Source organism: Rhinoderma darwinii, chromosome 7, assembly GCF_050947455.1.
Source record: "Rhinoderma darwinii isolate aRhiDar2 chromosome 7, aRhiDar2.hap1, whole genome shotgun sequence".
NCBI lineage: Eukaryota > Metazoa > Chordata > Amphibia > Anura > Rhinodermatidae > Rhinoderma > Rhinoderma darwinii.
Window position 1 is genome coordinate 94,687,339 of NC_134693.1, and position 20,803 is coordinate 94,708,141.

At 44.3% G+C, this 20,803-nt stretch overlaps 1 protein-coding gene across 1 annotated transcript in view; it reads right to left on the minus strand.

Moving 5' to 3' along the window:
* Positions 1–11,392, minus strand: part of GALR3 (galanin receptor 3) — a 91,689-nt gene extending 80,297 nt beyond the window's left edge. The window contains exons 1-2 of the mRNA XM_075833702.1: positions 11,310–11,392; positions 9,214–9,581 (exon numbers count right to left, since the gene is read on the minus strand). Of these exons, the coding sequence (XP_075689817.1) occupies positions 9,214–9,560 (347 nt within the window). The 5' untranslated portion in view covers positions 9,561–9,581; positions 11,310–11,392. The remainder of the gene's footprint in view (positions 1–9,213; positions 9,582–11,309) is intronic.
* Positions 11,393–20,803: the final 9,411 nt, after the last annotated feature.

Genomic DNA, 20,803 nt, shown 5'->3' on the forward strand with positions numbered 1-20,803 from the left:
ACGCCCCTGAACTTTCCTCCGTTGATCTTTTCTTTTCTTCTCTCGGGCTCATTGACGAGACTGACAAGACTGCCTTTGCCGAGAGTCAGCTGGTGACCTTACGTAAGGGTAAGAGACCTGTAGAGGAGTATTGTTCTGACTTTAGGAAGTGGTGTGTAGCTTCTTGGTGGAATGACCCAGCCTTGAGGTGCCAGTTTAGATTGGGTCTGTCGAACGCCCTGAGAGACCTGCTAGTTAGCTATCCCTCTGCTGACTCCCTAGATCAGGTTATGGCTTTAGCGGTACGACTTGACCGACGTCTCAGGGAACGACGACTTGAACGTTTTTGTGCCTTCTCCTCTGACTCCCCCATGATGGCTCCCGAGGTTCCGTTGCTTCATTCTTCAACGGAAAACTCGGATGAACCTATGCAACTCGGGGCCTCCGTGTCCCCCCAACAACGTAGAAAGTTCCGCAGGAAGAATGGTCTCTGCTTCTACTGTAAGGATGACAAGCATCAAGTGAACAACTGTCCTGGACGTAAGAATAAGCAGCCGGAAGAACTTCCGCGCCTAAGTGATCATCGGGGAGGTCAATTGGGCGCACAGGTATTTCCCGTAAAGATGAAACCTAATAAAATCTTGCTTCCCTTTCAGGTCTCTTTTGGTGGTAGGTCTGCTACCGGCAGTGCCTTCGTGGATTCAGGGTCTTCTGCTAATATTATGTCTGTGGAATTTGCTATGTCTCTAGCTATGCCATTGATTGATTTGCCTAAACCTTTCCCGGTAGTGGGTATCGACTCCACTCCTCTTGCTAATGGTTATTTTACACAGCATACCCCTGTTTTTGAACTCCTTGTTGGCTCCATGCATATGGAGCAGTGCTCTGTACTGGTGATGCAGGGATTATCGTCCGATTTGGTTTTAGGCCTTCCCTGGTTGCAGTTGCATAGTGCCACGTTTAACTGGAATACTGGGGATCTTACCAAATGGTGTAATGAATGCATGACGTCATGTTTTTCTGTTAATTCTATTTCTCTCCCTGAGGAGGTGAACACTCTACCTGAGTTTGTTCAGGACTTCGCTGATGTTTTCTCTAAAGAGGCCTCCGAAGTGTTACCTCCTCATAGAGAATACGATTGCGCAATTGATTTGGTACCAGGAGCTAAGCTCCCTAAGGGTAGGATATTCAATCTCTCTTGTCCCGAACGTCAAGCCATGAGAGAGTATATCCAGGAATGCCTGGCCAAGGGTTACATTCGCCCCTCTACTTCTCCGGTTGGTGCTGGCTTCTTCTTCGTAGGGAAGAAGGATGGTGGTTTTAGGCCATGCATCGACTACCGGAACTTGAATAAGGTCTCTGTAAGGAACCAGTACCCCCTTCCTTTGATTCCTGATCTCTTCAATCAGGTTCAGGGGGCCCAATGGTTCTCTAAGTTTGATCTACGGGGGGCTTATAACCTTATCCGCATCAAAGAGGGGGATGAGTGGAAGACTGCGTTTAACACGCCCGAAGGTCATTTCGAATACCTCGTCATGCCCTTTGGGTTGTGTAATGCTCCCGCGGTCTTCCAGAATTTCATAAATGAGATTTTAAGAGACTATCTGGGGGTATTTCTTGTAGTGTACCTTGATGACATACTTGTGTTTTCCAAGGACTGGTCCTCCCACATTGAGCATGTCAGGAAGGTGCTCCAGGTCCTTCGGGAAAATAAACTGTTTGCTAAGACCGAAAAATGTGTGTTTGGGGTGCAAGAGATACAATTTTTGGGTCAAATCCTCACTCCTCATGAATTCCGCATGGACGCCGCCAAGGTCCAGGCTGTCTGTGGCGGAATGGGTCCAACCTGCCTCCCTGAAGGCGTTACAGTGCTTCCTGGGATTTGCTAATTATTACAGGAGATTTATTGCTAACTTCTCGGTCATCGCTAAGCCTCTTACGGATCTCACTCGCAAAGGTGCTGATCTCCTCCACTGGCCTCCTGAGGCTGTCCAGGCTTTTGAGGTCCTTAAGAAGTGCTTTATCTCAGCCCCAGTGCTGGTTCAGCCCAACCAAATGGAGCCATTCATCGTGGAGGTTGACGCCTCCGAGGTGGGAGTGGGTGCTGTCTTGTCGCAGGGTACCAGGTCCCTCACCCATCTCCGTCCCTGTGCCTACTTCTCCAGGAAGTTTTCGCCCACTGAGAGTAACTATGATATTGGCAACCGCAAACTCTTAGCCATTAAATGGGCATTTGAAGAGTGGCGCCACTTCCTGGAGGGGGCTAGGCACCAGGTAACGGTCCTTACCGACCACAAGAATCTGGTTTTCTTAGAATCTGCCCGGAGGCTAAACCCGAGACAAGCTCGATGGGCGTTATTTTTTACCAGATTCAACTTTTTGGTCACCTATAGGGCTGGGTCTAAAAATATTAAGGCTGACGCACTGTCGCGTAGCTTCATGGCCAGCCCTCCTTCGGAGGAGGATCCTGCTTGTGTTTTGCCTCCAGGTATAATCATTTCCTCTATTGATTCTGATTTAGTCTCCGAAATTGCGACTGATCAAGGTTCAGCTCCCGGGAACCTTCCTGAGAACAAGCTGTTTGTTCCCCTGCAACTCCGGCTAAGGGTACTTAGAGAAAATCATGACTCTGCACTATCTGGCCGTCCAGGCATCCTGAGTACCAAGCACCTCATTGCCAGAAAACACTGGTGGCCTGGGTTGCTGAAAGACGTTAAGGCCTACGTCGCCGCTTGTGAGGTTTGTGCTAGGTCAAAGACTCCCAGGTCCCGACCAGCGGGCTTACTATGTTCTTTGCCCATTCCCCAGAGACCTTGGACACATATCTCCATGGATTTTATCACCGATTTGCCTCCATCTCAAGGCAAGTCAGTGGTGTGGGTTGTAGTAGACCGCTTCAGTAAAATGTGCCACTTTGTGCCCCTCAAGAAACTACCCAATGCTAAGACATTAGCTACCTTGTTTATCAAACACATCCTGCGTCTCCATGGGGTTCCTGTCAATATTGTTTCTGACAGAGGGGTACAATTTGTTTCATTATTTTGGAGAGCCTTCTGTAAAAAGTTGGAGATTGATCTGTCCTTCCCCTCGGCTTTCCATCCTGAAACTAATGGCCAAACGGAGAGGACTAATCAGGTTCTAGAACAATATTTAAGGTGTTTTATCTCTGACTGTCAACATTATTGGGTCTCATTCATTCCCCTCGCCGAATTTTCCCTTAATAACCGGGTCAGTAACTCGTTAGGGGTCTTCCCACTTTTTCTGTAATTTTGGGTTTAATCCACGGTTCTCCTCCGTTTCACCTGGTAGTTCCAACAATCCTGAGGTAGATATCGTTCATCAGGAACTGTGCACAGTCTGGGCCCAGGTTCAGAAGAACCTAGAGGCGTCCCAGAGCATACAAAAGACTCAGGCAAATAGAAGACGTTCTGCTAACCCCTTGTTTGTGGTCGGGGATCTGGTGTGGCTATCTTCTAAAAATTTGCGCCCTAAATTTGCTCCCCGGTTTATAGGGCCGTACAAGGTCATTGAAGTCCTTAACCCTGTCTCCTTCCGACTGGAATTGACCCCGTCTTTTCGAGTATACGACGTCTTTCATGCCTCCCTCCTTAAACGCTGCTCCCCGTCCTTGGCTCCCTCGAGGAAACCTCCGGTCCCTGTTCTCACCCCTGAGGGGGTAGAATTCGGGGTGGCCAAGATTGTGGACAGCCGGATGGTCCAAGGCTCCCTCCAGTACCTGGTCCATTGGAGAGGATACGGGCCTGAGGAGAGGACTTGGGTACCCGCCCGGGATGTTCACGCTGGGGTATTGCTCAAGAGGTTCCACCTTCGTTTCCCCAATAAACCAGGTCCACCTAGAAAGGGTCCAGTGGCCCCTCATAAAAGGGGGGGTACTGTAAAGGTTCTGTGTCGACGCCCGTGGGCAATCAGTCTGCACCTGCTCCTATGTCTGTGAGACTGACTCCATCTTCCACCACTCAGGATGGCAGGCTTAGGAGTGGGAGAGCCTATCACAGCCTGGCCAGACGGAGCTAGTTCCCGCCCACTGTCTATTTATACCTGCCTTTCCTGTTCCTCCTTTGCCTGTGATTCTTCTATGCTTGTTTCCTGACTTGCTGCTGCTGCTTGTACTACTGATCCGCTACTTGTTATTGACCTTGGCTTTCTGACCATTCTCCTGCTCAGCGTTTTGTACCTTGCTCTCTCCTGGTTTGACTCGGCTCGTTCACCACTCTTGTTACTCACGGTGTCTCTGTGGGCAGCTGCCCCGTTTCCCTTCTTCTGTGTACCCCTGTCTGTTTTGTCTGTCTTGCACTTAGTGAGCGTAGGGACCATCGCCCAGTTGTACCCCGTCGCTTAGGACGGGTCGTTGCAAGTAGGCAGGGACTGAGTGGCGGGTAGATTAGGGCTCACCTGTCTGTCTCCCTACCCTGTCATTACAGTATATGTGTAACATGCCCATAGACTATTATTGGCCAAAGGTGTGCCAAAAGAGTGTCTTTGGCATTTGTTTGGCCAGTATACATTGGTATTGTAATGTCTATGGCCACGGCCCGTCGTTCTGGCTTACCCCTCAACGGCCGTGGCCATGGACCTGTGTGTTCTCTGCTGCGTCGTCTCCCAGTGGGGCGCCAGCACTCACTTCCTGGTATCGAGACTGTCTCCTGGAGGGTGCCCACGAGTGAACAGTCTTAAAGGGCCAGTGCGTGCATAATTGCAGGAAGTCTGCAATCAAGCCCAGCATGTTACTGGACTATAAAAGGGGCTCTGCCATCTAGTTCTTTGCCTGAGCATTGTTAGTTACCCAAAGTTTGTTGTGCTAATGGCTTCCTAGTGTCTTCCAGTTTCCAAGTGTTCCCTGTTCCTGTATCCTGTTTCCCGTGCTATCCAGACCTATTACCGTGCTGAGCTGTAATCATGTTGTGCTGCAATCCACGTCTGTTCCGCTACTCCACGCCTGACGTCTACCTGCTGCCTGGTCCCAGCCTAGCCTGCCTAGCTACTGTCCGAGTTGCCACAGGTACCCTTTCTGGACTATAGACTCTGTACTATACCTGTTTGGTCAGCTGCCATCCCCATACGCGGTATGGTCGAGTGGGTCCACACCCTGCATCATGATAGTACGCTCAGGCCCTGGACCCCACTGGTCAATTCAAGGGCATGTCACCCTCCAAAGCCATGCAGGTCGACCTGCAGGATCTCCGAGCAAGACAGGATCAACTTCTTGTGGCAGTGGACTCCATGGCACAACAGCTAGGGATACTAGCTGCTTCCCTTCCTTCCTCTATGAAAGCTCCTCAGATCGACCCTCCTGCTACACCTCCTGGCAGTTCCGGCTCGGATCCTCGGTTCTCGCTGCCATTACCTTCCCGGTTCTATGGAGACGCAAGTTCATGCTGGGGGTTTCTGAACCAATGCTATATCCATTTTACCCTGCACGCCCGAGCATTTCCGTAGGACGCAACCAAGATCGCCTTCGTCTTGTCTCTACTTGCCGGGATGGCCCTGGCATGGGCAAACCCTATCTGGGAGCGTCAGGGACCCGAGACTTCCAGGGGTTTGTGCGGTTATTCCGGACTGTTTTCGAGGAGCCAGGACGAGTCTCGTCGGCAGCTACTGCTATCTTTAACCGTCATTAGGACACCTCCGTGGGCAAATACACCATCCAGTTCTGGACCATGGCAGGATAACTATCCTGGAACAATGAGGCCTTGGTGGCATCCTTTTGGCAAGGTCTATCGACCGAGATCAAGGACGAACTTGCTGCTCGAGATCTGCCACCAGCCTTGGACGACCTCATTCTGCTTGCCACTCGGGTGGACATAAGGCTGAGGGAGAGATCTCATGAGGTTCTTCAGGAGAGATGGCCTCCTAGACTGGTGCCTAACTTCCAGCAACCCCTCTTGCCTCGTTCTACTGCTTTACCCGAGGTTCCGATGCAAGTGGATCAGCTAAAATTGTCTGTCCAGGAGAAACAGCGCAGGTGCACCTCTGGACTCTATTTATATTTCGGCCTCGCTGGCCAAGTCATGCGTCTGTGTCCTCAGAAGCCAAAAAACCCCAGAGCCTAGGTTTGGTTGGAGAGACAACCCTGGGCGCTACTGCATTTAATCGAGAACTCTCCTCCAAACTGTTCATTCCCGTAACCATCATTGCTGGTGAGAGGCCCCATCCGGTCTCTGCCTACCTGGACTCTGGCTCTGCAGCCAATTTCATCTGCCAAGACCTTGTGGATCTTCTACAGTTGCCCACTTTCCTGCTGGAAAGGCCGTTGATCATTGCCTCGGTAGATGGACTGCCATGGCCTGACCCAGTTTTGTCTGTGACCAAGCCATTAAGACCCCAACTGGGAGCTCTTCATTCTGAGCTCATCTCCCTGTTTGTCCTGCCCAAGGCCGTCAACCCCGTGCTGCTGGGTTTGCCTTTGCTCCGTTTGCATGCCCCAGTCCTGGATTGGAACTCTGGAAAGGTTCTCCAGTGGGGTCCCAAGTGTCTCGACCACTGTCTGGGTCATATCCAGCCACCACAGCCTCCTCCACTTCAGTCATTGGCAGGGTTGCCTTCTTGTTTCTCTATGTTCTCTGATGTCTACGATAAGAAGGAGGCTGAGACTTTGCCGCCACATCGAGCATATGATTGTCCGATCGACTTGATTACTGAGTTGTCCCCTTCTCGCGGTAGAGTGTACCCTCTCTCCTTGCCAGAAACCCAGTCTATGTCTGCCTACATTAAAGAGAATCTGGAGAGGGGCTTCATTCGTAAATCCTCATCCCTGGCCAGAGCTGGTTTTTTCTTTGTCAAGAAGAAAGATGGATCCCTCCGACCCTGCATTGACTACCGAGGCCTCAACCAGATCACGGTGAAGAACAGGTATCCACTGCCTTTGATTTCAGAACTGTTTGATCGCATACGGGGGGCAAATTTTTTTTTCTAAACTGGACCTGCGGGGGGCCTACAATCTGATTCAGATTCGTTAAGGTGACGAGTGGAAGACTGGTTTAATACTCGTGATGGGCACTATGAATACCTAGTTATGCCCTTCGGTCTGTGTAACGCCCCCGCTTTGTTTCAAGAATTTGTCAATGACATTTTTCGTGATCTCCTTTATGTTTGTGTTGTGGTGTATCTCGATGACATTTAGATTTTTTCCCCAGATCCAGCAACTCATCAGAGTCATGTCCGCCAGGTGTTGCTTCGTTTAAAAGAAAATCATCTTTATGCCAAGCTTCCTTTTCCTCTGTCCCCATCATAGCTTTCTTCTCTTCAGTACCCAGCATAGCTTCTTTGTCTTTAGTCCCTAGCATATCTTCCTTCCCCTCAGTTCCCCATCATATCCTCACCTCTCATTCTACCCAGTATGGCTAACTTATTTTCCTCCAATTGATTGCTCTTTTCTCAACAGCTAGTGGCAGACTGTGCTGCAGCTTATTGTGTGGGCTGAGCTCTATGCAAGTGCATTATGATGCCTGCTGCACTCATAGTTGCCAACTCCTTTTCTGACTGGCTTCAGTAAGCGGCACCTTGCTCCCCTGTTCAACATTCAATCAAGGGATACATCAGAGCTGGGAAGGAGAAAGCAAGAGCAGAGATTCAAAGCTTGGCAGCTTTCTTCTCTCCTCTGGTATCCTCCTGTCCTCTGCTAGGGCTTGCTGTCCCGCTATGCATTTCATAGGACACAGAAGCACAAAGAATGGTCAAGTAAGTGACATATGCAGTCTTTACAAAAACACCTGTTCAAACAGAGTGGTCACTGGTCAGAATGAGAGATGGCCTTTTTAAATAGGGCCACTGTACTGTACTTAGACTATAATCCAGTTGAAAATTGGTCATAGAAAAATCTGTTCTTTAAGGGGGTGGTCCTCTCAAATAGGTGGTCTTCATTGAAACCGCAGTCTGACACTGTGAGCAGATAAGACATGATATGTGTCCATACATGTTCATGACGATAAAAACTATAATGCAGCACCTGCACAGATTAAAGCAGACACAGAGAAAAAGAAGGATTGCTAACCAGCCGCGAATTCGCAAAGAGTCCATAATTATATGGGGATTATTGGGCAGAACTATAATAAAAATGGTAATTTTCTTTAGGCTGGGGCTAGTAGTGTAGGTTCTTGTGATTACAATTATCATCATTTTACAGTTCACAGTAAATTCTGGTAATGCGTTTATATAAGTATTCTAAGTTATAGACCTATATTACTTAATTTTCGTTTTCCAGGGTTTATGAAAATTTGTTTGTCTGTGATTTTTTTGCTAAATTGACCAGAAAAACAAAATACAGAACAAAAACAGATTTGCAACCCTGAGACAAAGCAGTCTAGTGTGTACATCATGTAACCGTTTCTCTGGAGGATGAGAAGACAGGGGGTCGCCATCGTTTACATCAAGACAAGAGGGTTCTTGGTATTGGAATCAGCGGCTGCTAGAAAATACATTATGCTCTTTTAACTCATGATACTTTAAAGTACCTTCAACCTAGAGGTACCTTTCTGTGATGGAGGATTCATTAAGAGGCACCGTTACAGATAAATCTCTTTTGCTGGGCAAAATAGCACAGGAAGCTGCGCTATTTTGTGCTGCAATTCAACAGACGCCATGACAGATACGGCGCGTCCGTTTTATCATTGCTCTGTTCCTATGATGGAGCAGGACAACAGAAAACCATAATTCAGATGTGAACAGAACCTAAATCTGAATCAACATGCATTAGTCTGTTTGGCTGTAGGTCAGTTATGAAAGGAATTATAAGTGAAGTAATTTGTTCCTACTGCATTATGATAACATGGATATGAGCATGTTATTTTAATCACAGTATTTTATGCTGGTTGTGTTGCAATTGCTCATTCATTATATATAATATAAAATAACTTTAATAGAGCAGCCAAAGAAAAGAATATGGGAAAAAGAGAGTGACAGTGGAGAAGGAAATGGAAATTTGCTGTACAATTGTTTGTCCACAGAGATGGGCCTATTTAATATATTGATAAAAACACCTTTGACAACTTCAGTATATATATACACGCAGTCTTGCACACGACCGGAGAAACAATGACCAAGGATGATGGAAAGATGGTCAACACAAGTAGATGTGAGAAGAAGGTGCTGAGTGCTAAAATATAGAAAGATGGAGGGAACAGAAGTTGATGGCTTTTGCCTAGAGCAGTTGGATCTTGGACAGAACTGCTAAAAAAAATATTCTGGGCAATTATTAGAATGGATTTTTTTCTTTACCTGTCAACTGAGACGGCAGCCAATGTGAAACTGCTGGCATACATGGACAGGTAGATGGAGAAGTGAACAGCTTTGCAGAGGAAGGCCCCAAATAACCATCCATCCAAGGTGTATATAGTTGCTTGAAATGGAACACATAGGAGTATGAAGCATAAGTCAGCCACCCCAAGGTTTAGAATGAAGAGGTTTGTGGTGTTGTACTTGTTCTGGCCATTTCTCAGCAGCACAACCAAAACTAAACCGTTCCCCACTGTGCCCAGAGCAAATATCAAGGAAAAGACAACAGGAACAATGATTCCTCCAGGGGGCAGTTCTGTTGAGACTGATCCATTCCATGACTGAGACATTTCTTTGAATCATTCACCACACTATGGAGAATACAGGAAAAAAACAAACAAAATTAAAATAGACTATTACAAACATTTACCTAATAATCAACTCATACATATCTATCTATCTATCTATCTATCTATCTATCTATCTATCTATCTATCTATCTATCTATCTATCTATCTATCTATCTATCTATCTATCTATCTATCTATCTATCTATCTATCTATCTATCTATCTATCATACAATTGATGTAAATTAATTGATGTGAAAAATATACTAGTCAAATAAAGAAGGTAGGCAGCACTCAAATAGTGGAGGTGAATCAACAGTGATTTCATCCAGTGAGCTAAATATGAAAAATATACTGTGACATGCGGTAAGACTTCCATGTCACAACAACTTGCTCATGTCAAAAAATGAAAAGTATGGACAGCAGCACACATCTCCAGAAGTAGCAGCAAAAAGGTGACGTTGATTGTTAACGCATTAACATAGCAAAAGCAACCTTTCCACCCGTGTTATATGAAGCGTCTTTCTCAAGCCCTTTCATATAACATGGGTTGAAACGTTGATAATTTTTTGGCATTTATAACATCGGATTGGGCTCGTTCGATTTGACAGCGTGTCACCATCCCTTAAACTTGAGACCTGTGCTGCTTTTTCCCTTCTAATCTTTGGAATCAACTTACTCATATCACATATCAAGAAACATTATGCTTGATGGCAGCTTGATGCATCAAACTACCATAAAAAAATGTGACATTAATTTAGGAAGTATAATTTAATACATTTGTGGAAATAACAACAATTAAGACTAAATAAAATAAAATCGAAATGTTTAGGCAAACAAATGAAGATATTCATATATATTATTATTTCCCTTTGAAAGCAGTAACCTTCTCCATCCCAGCAGTTACCATACATGCAAAAACATTTCATTTATAATAGACACAGATGTAGCAGAGCTGACATTTTACTGTTTAACACAATGTGCAAATGACTCACTGCGTGTACGAACATGCCTATCAAAAACCACCATAAGTTGCACCAAATGGCACACTCATCTCTGCTGCACTGACAAATTCAACGCTGTACATGTCCACCATGTAAATCGAAGAGCTATTTTACCTTTATCAGTTCATTAATGCCTCCAGAATAACCCAAGCAACTATTTCTGCATACAAGTGTACCATTTATCTAGTCATATTATTAAAGTACTATCACACATAAATGAATATTGCATATACAATGCAACCTATCATATCCAGCATATCATTTTGTAATTTCAACTATGTTTTAACAGTATGTAAACTACATAACATAATAATATTCAACATGAGTATTCAGATTAAATAAAAAAAACAAACACACATTCTTAAAGGTTAGTTAGATGTATTCACTATTGGAGCAGTCTTAGTAACACTACAGGTATGAATACTAAGGAGAAATGCTTACTTGGGCAGAGAAAAATGAATTTTATATATAGATATAGTCAATGTATCACTCTCCTTGATTGGGTGGTAATATATTTGTATATCAATACAACGTGTCAGCTTGATGCACAGATGTGTGCCCTTGTATTCTTCCCTGGATAATTCGATTTGTGCATAGGCACCTGCATGCAGACACAATGTACATGGAAACGAGCCGGTGTGGAAGAATTTGGCTCTCTAGTGGGCATAAGACCATGTGCACATGTGTTGTAGTTACCCAGTGTTCCATTGTCCATAATGTATATATAAAATATTTTTTCCTTCTTACCTTCTGACTAAGCTGCTGTACTTGTTTCATCTCCCTCTTTCTCTATTGAGCTCTCTTCTGCTCCCTCCTCCTCTCTCACATTCATTCTATCCCTCCCTCTTTCAGGGTCCCTTTCCTCCTCTCTGCTTTTTCACATAAGCTGTCTTAGCGCATTCAGACTGTCTCATTCGATCTTTGTTTCTCATTTATATGATTGTATTTGTTTAATATGCGCTTCAATACTTCATAAATAAAGGACTTGGTGTAGGCTACTTTTATGTGATTATGTTTGTGGCGTGTACATTTGCTTTCCTTTGTCCTTTTTTAATTGACGTCAATGAGCAATTGTAATCCTCACTTCGCTGTTTTTTAAGCAATACACGAGTTAGAAACAAATTACTGTGACGAGAATTAGTTTTCTTGTTTTCATAGTAGGGAAAAGTGAAAGATTGGTGCCATGCAGTGCTGCCAGGGGGTGGCTGATGTCTTGCTGACAATTGGTGTCAGTAAGATGTCTGGTCATTTGTGGAAAGCTTTAGACACATCTGTTCTCCCTTCTGTTTTTTGTCACCAAGTGAATGGAAAGATAAACTACCAGAGAAAACATTTCCACACCTCAAATGAAGAAATAAGTCCTAAAGGAATCTCAATGTTAAATTAAAGGAGATACGAAACATGACTGAAAAATATAGGTCTTGCTTCTAAGTAGATACAATAAAAGGTCATTTCTAGTGGCTCGTTTTTTTAAAAAGCACCATGTACAGCAGCACACGGAGTCCCTACAGGTCTATATTATGAAGCCATAGTCACTCAGTGGGCCGCCATATTGTGACTTTGTAGATCACTATTCTCCCTTAGAAGAATACTTCTACAGGAGTATACCTCTGTAACTCGGCAGGTGGAGGAACACACAGTAGCTTGATTTTTATTCTAACTTCCTACAGTAAAACCTAAATCAGAGGTTTACAATCAGAGCCTGGCAGCAGGGGCAAATTAAGTGAGGCCGATGCTGAACTTTAGGGGCCCACTAAATGACTGCATTTTTATTTATTTTTTAATTGGTCATTATTAATTAAATTAATCTAGTAGATAACGGCCAGTAAGGCCTCACGCACACAACTACATTTTTGTGGCAGCAATTTATCCGCATTTTTGTGGATAAATTGCAGACCCATTATTTTCTATGGCCCCATGCACACGACCGTGATTTACACGGATCGATGGGGGAGTCACGAATCCGGACCGCAAAAACTCAGGACAAGTCATTTTACGGTCCGCATTTGCGGATTCATCAATACTGGTGAAATGTTGTAGATTCTGGATGACACACGGATGCACAACAAGGGTTTTTTGCGGTCCGACAGACCACAATGGACCCGTGGTTTTGCCGACCGCAAAACTAATATAGTCGTGTGTATGAGACCTAATACTTACCCTCCTCCATCCCAGGTCCTCTTCAAGCCCTGGCACCTCTACACTTAGTCCTGACACCATAAAGTGTCAGGACCATGTGTGCGGTGGCGCTAGGAGCTTAAGAGGACCCGGGAGCAAGAAAGGATAAGTATAAAGAGTATATTGGTAAGAGTAAAAGGTAGTTTTTCCAGCACATCCATATAAATATATAGCTTTTTATTGGCAACTCATTAAAAAAGAAAAAAGCGAACAGAGTGCAAGTAAGTTGTGTGACGCATGATACAATCTGCCCTAAAAGGGAAACATTTTCTTCCTGTTCCTAAGTGGCGATCAGACTGGATCAACATTCAATCAATTCAAAACATTTACAAGAGGGTTGATGTTGATTTGTTCTACGAAAACATCTACCCTTTCTTGAAGCCATGAACTTAGCATCTGAAGAGAGCGGGTTTCAAAATACAAGAAGGAAAGCAAAATCCACATAAACATTTGGATATACCATCCTCTGTTGTAAACCTCTCTCAGCATGAACCTAGCAAAATGAAAATGAATGTTCTGTCTAAAGGATTTACATTTTGTCCCACTAAACCACTTGACAGAGCCCAGTTTTGCAGTGACGTGGAGGAATACTTCCGCAGATTGCGGCTGAAAGAATTATTTTCTGACAAAACAGATATGACATCACAAGCTGGGATGGGAAAAGAAACATCAAGAAAGAAGAAGACGACAAACTGGGCCCCACAACCTGGATACAATCCAAGTCTGGATTACTACATATAATGCTTCAGAAAAAAAGTTAAATCTGAGATCTTCGACCAACAGCACAAAGTAACACTTTGAAGGAAAGGAAGGTTGGATCCAGCAATCGTGGAAATAAAAGGAATCTTTTTCCAAGTTTTAATTATTCTTGTTAAAAAATAAGAGGTTCAATAGCGTATATAATATCTTGCAATGATAGGAGTAATGGTAGGTAGCCTACGCGTTTCAGACGGTGTCTCCGTCCTTATTCATGGCTAGGATAAGAACTCTGACTGTGTATGCTGGGTTTAAATGTGTTTGACCACAGGTGTGTGTTTAATTAATTGCGTTTCAGGGGTGCCTGGTGTTGGAACGCAGCCTTTGACCCGCCTCCCACATTGACCGGCTCCTGGGCTAATGGGCTAAATGATCCGAGAATGGTAAGTATCTTTTGAATTGTTTATATATCTATCAAAACGCTTGTGACATGTATGTATCCACGTAGTATGTTGACATTCTTGGATAAGCGGACGTATAAAAAAGCCATGGTCTAAATACGCATTGATTCTAATCATGAATTTTCATCAATTCATCTTCACAACATTTGTGAAGAAAAAACCTAGTTCTTCTTTTTCTACATTTCTCACTCAAACCACCATTCACACACAATCTGACTCAATGCATTATAAATTCTAACAATGCGTATTTAGACCATGGCTTTTTTATACGTCCGCTTATCCAAGAATGTCAACATACTACGTGGATACATACATGTCACAAGCGTTTTGATAGATATATAAACAATTCAAAAGATACTTACCATTCTCGGATCATTTAGCCCATTAGCCCAGGAGCCGGTCAATGTGGGAGGCGGGTCAAAGGCTGCGTTCCAACACCAGGCACCCCTGAAACGCAATTAATTAAACACACACCTGTGGTCAAACACATTTAAACCCAGCATACACAGTCAGAGTTCTTATCCTAGCCATGAATAAGGACGGAGACACCGTCTGAAACGCGTAGGCTACCTACCATTACTCCTATCATTGCAAGATATTATATACGCTATTGAACCTCTTATTTTTTAACAAGAATAATTAAAACTTGGAAAAAGATTCCTTTTATTTCCACGATTGCTGGATCCAACCTTCCTTTCCTTCAAAGTAAACTTTTTTCGTGAGCCACCACGAGGATCCGAGCACCAGGATTACCCATTACAAAAACCAAATCAACTTTTACAAGGTGAGCTGGAGAAATTCTCCCTACATTACTTAGCACAAAGTAACACACAATCTCAGCACGGAGGAAAGGAACGCCACAAAATCACTAAAATCCAACAAAGACATCATCATCAAACCAGCTGATAAAGGAGGCGCTGTAGTAATTCTGAATACATCTGACTACATCCAGGAGGCACATAGACAACTCTCAGACAAAAAATACTACACCCTGCTTAATGAAGACCCCACCAAACAATACACAGACAAACTTGTCCATATCATAAATAGTTTCAACGCTGTATCAGACAGTTTAATGGACCTTATATTGGACAATCCCAGAATGGGTACATTCTACATATTACCTAAAATACATAAAGAAGGAAATCCAGGGAGACCAATCATTTCAGGTGTTGGGACTTTAACTGAGAATATTTCTGGCTGGGTGGAAAATCCTCTAAAGCCCTTGGTGAGGTGCACACCCAGTTATGTCCAGGACACCACAGACGTCCTCTGCAAACTCTCAGCCCTAGGTCCACTACCAGAGGGAACATTATTGGCAACTATGGATGTGGAGTCTCTGTATTCGAACCTCCCCCATGAGGATGGCATAGCCGCATGCCAACACTTTCTTCAAAAGAACAATCTAACGACAGAGCCAGCCCTACAACTCATCAGGTTCGTACTCCATCACAATTATTTTTTATTTGACAAAGACCTATATCTGCAATGTATGGGAAGCGCTATGGGTAGCAAAATATCACCACAATATGCTAACCTGTTCATGGCCACACTAGAGGAGGAATTTTTATCAACCTGCGCAACTAAACCTCTAGCATATTTCCGGTACATTGATGACCTGTTGATAATCTGGACAGGCTCTGAACATGAACTGCTTTCTTTCCATAAAAACTTCAACAAGTTCCATCCTACCATCAAACTCACTCTCAACTACTCTACATCTCAAATACATTTCCTGGACATGACCATATACATGAGAAACAATACCATACAAACAACAACAATCTACCATAAACCTACAGGCCGTCCAGCATATCTGAGATGGAACAGCTTCCATCCGAGACACATTAAGAAATCCAGCATCTACAGCCATGCTCTGTGGTACATACGGATCTGTTCAGACAGTGAAGACAGAAAACAACCCCTGCTATCACTGAGGTGTACATTCCTACAACAGGGATACCATCCAAGCATTATAGATGATCAGATCTACAGAGCAAGAAGAATTCCAAGGAGCAATCTTCTGGAGTACAAAAAGAAAGAAGACAACAGTAGGGTTCCTCTAGTGGTCATATACAACCCACAAATGAACATCTTGAGGAAAATTGCTGCTGATCTCCAACCTATATTTAACAAAGACAATAAACTGAAGGAAATATTCCCGGATTTACCTCTCCTTGCATACAAACAACCGCCAAACCTAAGGAATCTCCTGGTCAGAAGTGCCCTCTCATCACCATCAGACACTGGCACTTTTCCTTAAAACAGTAGAAAATGCAAGACCTGTACCAACATCTTGTCATCAAACACCATCCACATACCAAACACGCAGCAGGACTATAATATCACTGGCACGTTCTCCTGTACATCCTCCAATGTAGTGTACATGATCCTGTGCACAAAGTGCATCAATAAAGGAATCTACATTGGTGAAACCATACAAAAACTACAAACCAGGATGAATCTTCACAGACATACAATAAAACAGGAACTGGATACACCCGTGGGAAAACACTTCTCTAGACCTGATCACAGTTTGGCAGATTTAAAGGTCCTAATTTTTAAGGGTCATTTTAAAAACAACAGAGAAAGAAAAATTTGGGAACTCAAGATGATGATAAAATTCCAGTCATTGACACAAGGCCTCAATCTAACACCTGGATTTATGAGCCACTACATGGACACGCGTCACATCCCCTATCAGACTGACTTCAGATGCCTTAACTCCTAAGTCATCACCCCTATAACCTTAGTTTTATTGCCCCGGCTTATCTTAATGATGTATCACCTCATGTACTAATTGTCTTTGTGTAACATCTTAAATGTTGTGCTTTTTTCGAAGTCATTCATTTCTAAACTCGCTTTTGTGCTCTGAAAGCTTGCATATAGAACTTTTATGGTTAGCCAATAAAGGTATCATACCTACTATACTTTTGTCTTTTTTGACACAAAAGTATTTAACATTACATACTGTTTCTGCTAAAACCAGATGCCGAGGTAGACTATTCCACAGATTCACAGCCAGTGTTGCCTATAAGGTGCAGTGTGTGTCTCTGTGTGTATACAGTATGTGTCTCTGTGTGTATACAGTATGTGACTCTGTGTTTGTATGTGTATATCTTACAGTGTGCGTGCGTGTGTGTGTGTGTGTGTGTGTGTGTGTGTGTGTGTTTGTTTGTGTGTCTGCATGTATTTATGTCTCTTTGTAAAAGTGTGTGTTCAATATTAAAGTAGAACAGATAAAATGAAGATATCTGTGCTTCCTCCTAAATACCCTGCTGCCCCTATATACCTTGCTACCTCCTTTATATCCTGCTGTCCCTATATACTCTGCTGCCCCTATATATCCTGCTGTCCCTATATATCCTGTGGCCACTTATATAACCTGCCTCCCCTTATATACCCTGCTGCCCCTTATATACCTTGCTGCCCATTATATACCCTGCTGCCCCTATATACACTGCTGCCCCTTATATACCTTGCTTCCCCTTATATACCCTGTTGCCCCTTATATACTCTGCTGCCCCTATATACCCTGCTGCCCCTATATACCCTGTTGCCCCTTATATACCTTGCTGCCCCTTATATACTCTGCTGCCCCCTATATACCCTGCTGACCCTTATATACCCTGCTGCCCTTATATACTCTGCTGCCCTTATATATATATATATATATATATATATATATATATATATATATATATATGTCTATGTGTGCGTTTATATGTGTCTGTGGGTATAGTTATCATCTACAACATTATCTGTGCTCAGAGAGTTATCACTGTGCTATCTTTGGTTTTACATAGGACTGCAGGTAACATTACTACATTATCTGTCATCAGAGTTATCACTGTGTTATCTGTGGTGTTACATAGGACTGCAGGTAACATCTACTACATTATCTGTAATTAGAGTTATCAATGTGTTATCTGTGGTGTTACATAGGACTGCAGGTATCATCTACTACATTATCTGTACTCAGAGAGTTATCACTGTGTTATTTGTGGTGTTACATAGGACTGCAGGTAACATCTACTACATTATCTGTACTCAGAGAGTTATCACTGTGTTATCTGTGGTGTTACATAGGACTGCAGGTAACACTAGTACATTATCTGCACTAAGACTTATCACTGTGTTATCTGTGGTGTTACATAGGACTCCAGGTAACATCTACTACATTATCTGTACTCAATGAGTTATCACTGTGGTATCTGTGGTGTTACATGGAACTGCAGGTAACGCTACTACATTATCTGTTCTCAGAGAGTTATCATTGTGTTATCTGTGGTGTTATATAGGTCTGCAGGTAACGTCTGCTACATTATCTGTACTCCGTTATTACTGTGTGTTATCTGTGGTGTTACATAGGACTGCAGGTAACATCTACTACATTATCTGTACTCAGAGAGTTATCACTGTGTGTTATCTGTTGTGTTACATAGGGCTGCACGTGAAATCTACAACATTATCTGTACTCAGGGAGTTATCACTGTGTGTGATGTTACATAGGACTGCATGTGAAATCAACGACATTATCTGTACTGGGTATATATGGGTCTGTTTGTAAATGTGCCTTTTATGTATTTGAATATATTCTTCTCTGTCTGTGTATTTATCTGCCGGTGTGTGTGTGTGTGTGTGTGTGTGTATATATGTCTGTACGTCAATATATTTACCTGTATGTGTGTGTGTATATTTGCCTGTATGTCTAAATATCTGTCTTTATGTATGTACAGTATATATGTTCCAGTATGTGCGTAACTATATATGTGGTTAATGTTTGCTTTGTGTAGGGGGCGGCAATAGAGAGTCCCACAGAGGACGCCATCCAACTTAAGCCGGCCCTGGCTGCAGGTCACGTTAGGCCTTTAGCCTATAAGGCGCTAGGAGTCGCGCAGGCTGGGGGGAAGATGTCACATCATCATGCCGGTCTGCGAATGCGTCTTGCCGAAGAGGAAGTGTAGCGCTCCGTCTGTCACTGGAATGAGGCAAGGTAAGTACAGTCTTATTTTTTTTTTAAGGAACTGTGTGCCAGTTTATAAAGGGGGAGAGGTGCTGTGTAGTGCTATATACAAGGGGAGGAGGGGGTCTGTGTAGCGCTATATACAGGAGGAGGGGGGCTGTGTAGCACTATATACAAGGGGAGGAGGGGGCTGTGTAGCGCTATATACAGGGGGAGAGGGGGGCTGTGTAGCACTATATACAGGGGGAGGGGGGCTGTGTAACACTTTATACAAGGGGAGGAGGGGGCTGTGTAGTGCTATATACAAGGGAAGGATGGGGCTGTTTAGCGCAATATACAAGGGGAGAGGGGGGCTGTGTAGCACTATTTACAAGGGGAGGAGGGGGCTGTGTAGCACTATATACAAGGGGAGAGGGGGGCTGTGTAGCGCAATATACAACGGGAGAGGGGACTGTGTAGCACTATATACAAGGGGAGGAGGGGGGTTGTGTAGCGCTATATAGAAGGGGAGAGGGGGGCTGTGTAGCACTATATACAAGGGGAGGAGGGGGCTGTGTAGCGCTATATACAAGGGGAGGAGGGGGGCTGTGTAGCGCTATATACAAGGGGAGAGGGGGCTGTGTAGCGCTATATACAGGGGGGGATTGCTGTGCAGCGCTATATACAAGGGGAGGAGGGGAGAGGTGTAGCACTATATACAGGGGGAGAGGGGGGCTGTGTAGCACTATATACAAGGGGAGGAGGGGGCTGTGTAGCGCTATATACAAGGGGAGATGGGGGCTGTGTAGCGCAATATACAATGGGAGAGGAGGGCTGTGTAGCACTATATACAAGGGGAGGAGGGGGGCTGTGTAGCGCTATATAGAAGGGGAGAGGGGGCTGTGTAGCACTATATACAAGGGGAGGAGGGGGGCTGTGTAGCGCTATATACAGGGGGAGGGGGGCTGTGTAGTGCCATATACAAGGGGAGGAGAGGGGCTGTGTAGAGCTATATACAAGGGGAGGAGGGGAGCTGTGTAGCACTATATACAGGGGCAAATTGCTGTGTAGCACTATACACAAGGGGAGGGGTGCTGTGTAGCACTATATACACAAGGGGAGAGGGGGGCTGTGTAGCACTATATACACAAGGGGAGAGGGGGGCTGTGTAGCACTATACACAAGGGGAGGGGTGCTGTGTAGCACTATATACACAAGGGGAGAGGGGGGCTGTGTAGCACTATACACAAGGGGAGGGGTGCTGTGTAGCACTATATACACAAGGGGAGAGGGGGGCTGTGTAGCACTATATACAAGGGGAGGGGGCTGTGTAGCACTCAGTGGTGGATCATCATTAGGGCCCGGTGGCCCGGTGCCAGGACCGCACCTGTCATGAGGCGAGGTGAGCTTCTGTCCTACTTAGCAGCCGTGGTCTGTGCTGAAACTCCCCCTCCAGCCCCCCTTCCCTGCTCTACACATCTCTCCTCCTGCTGCTAGCCTAGCAGTCGGGACATAGGGAGGTGAGACTGTCTGCAGGTTCTGTGTCAGGCTGTGAGCAGGAGAAACGCAGTGTGAAGACTCCCACCACATCAACCTGTTGAACGCCCTTCACAAATATCCTACATAAAAGGTAAGTGCATGTGTGTTTACAATGTGTACTTTATATGTGTATAATGTGCATACTCATGTGTGTTTACAATGTGTACTTTATATGTGTATAACGTGCATACTCATGTGTGTTTACAATGTGTACTTTATATGTGTATAATGTGCATACTCATGTGTGTCTGTGATGTGTACGTGTGTATGTATGTACACCGCGTTCCAAATTATTATGCAAATGTTATTTTTCGCTGAATTTCCTAAATAGTCGATGCAAATGACAGTCAGTATAATCTTCAAGCCATCAACCGTTGGAGTATAATGCGAATTTTATTGAACAAATCTCCTAATGATAACAT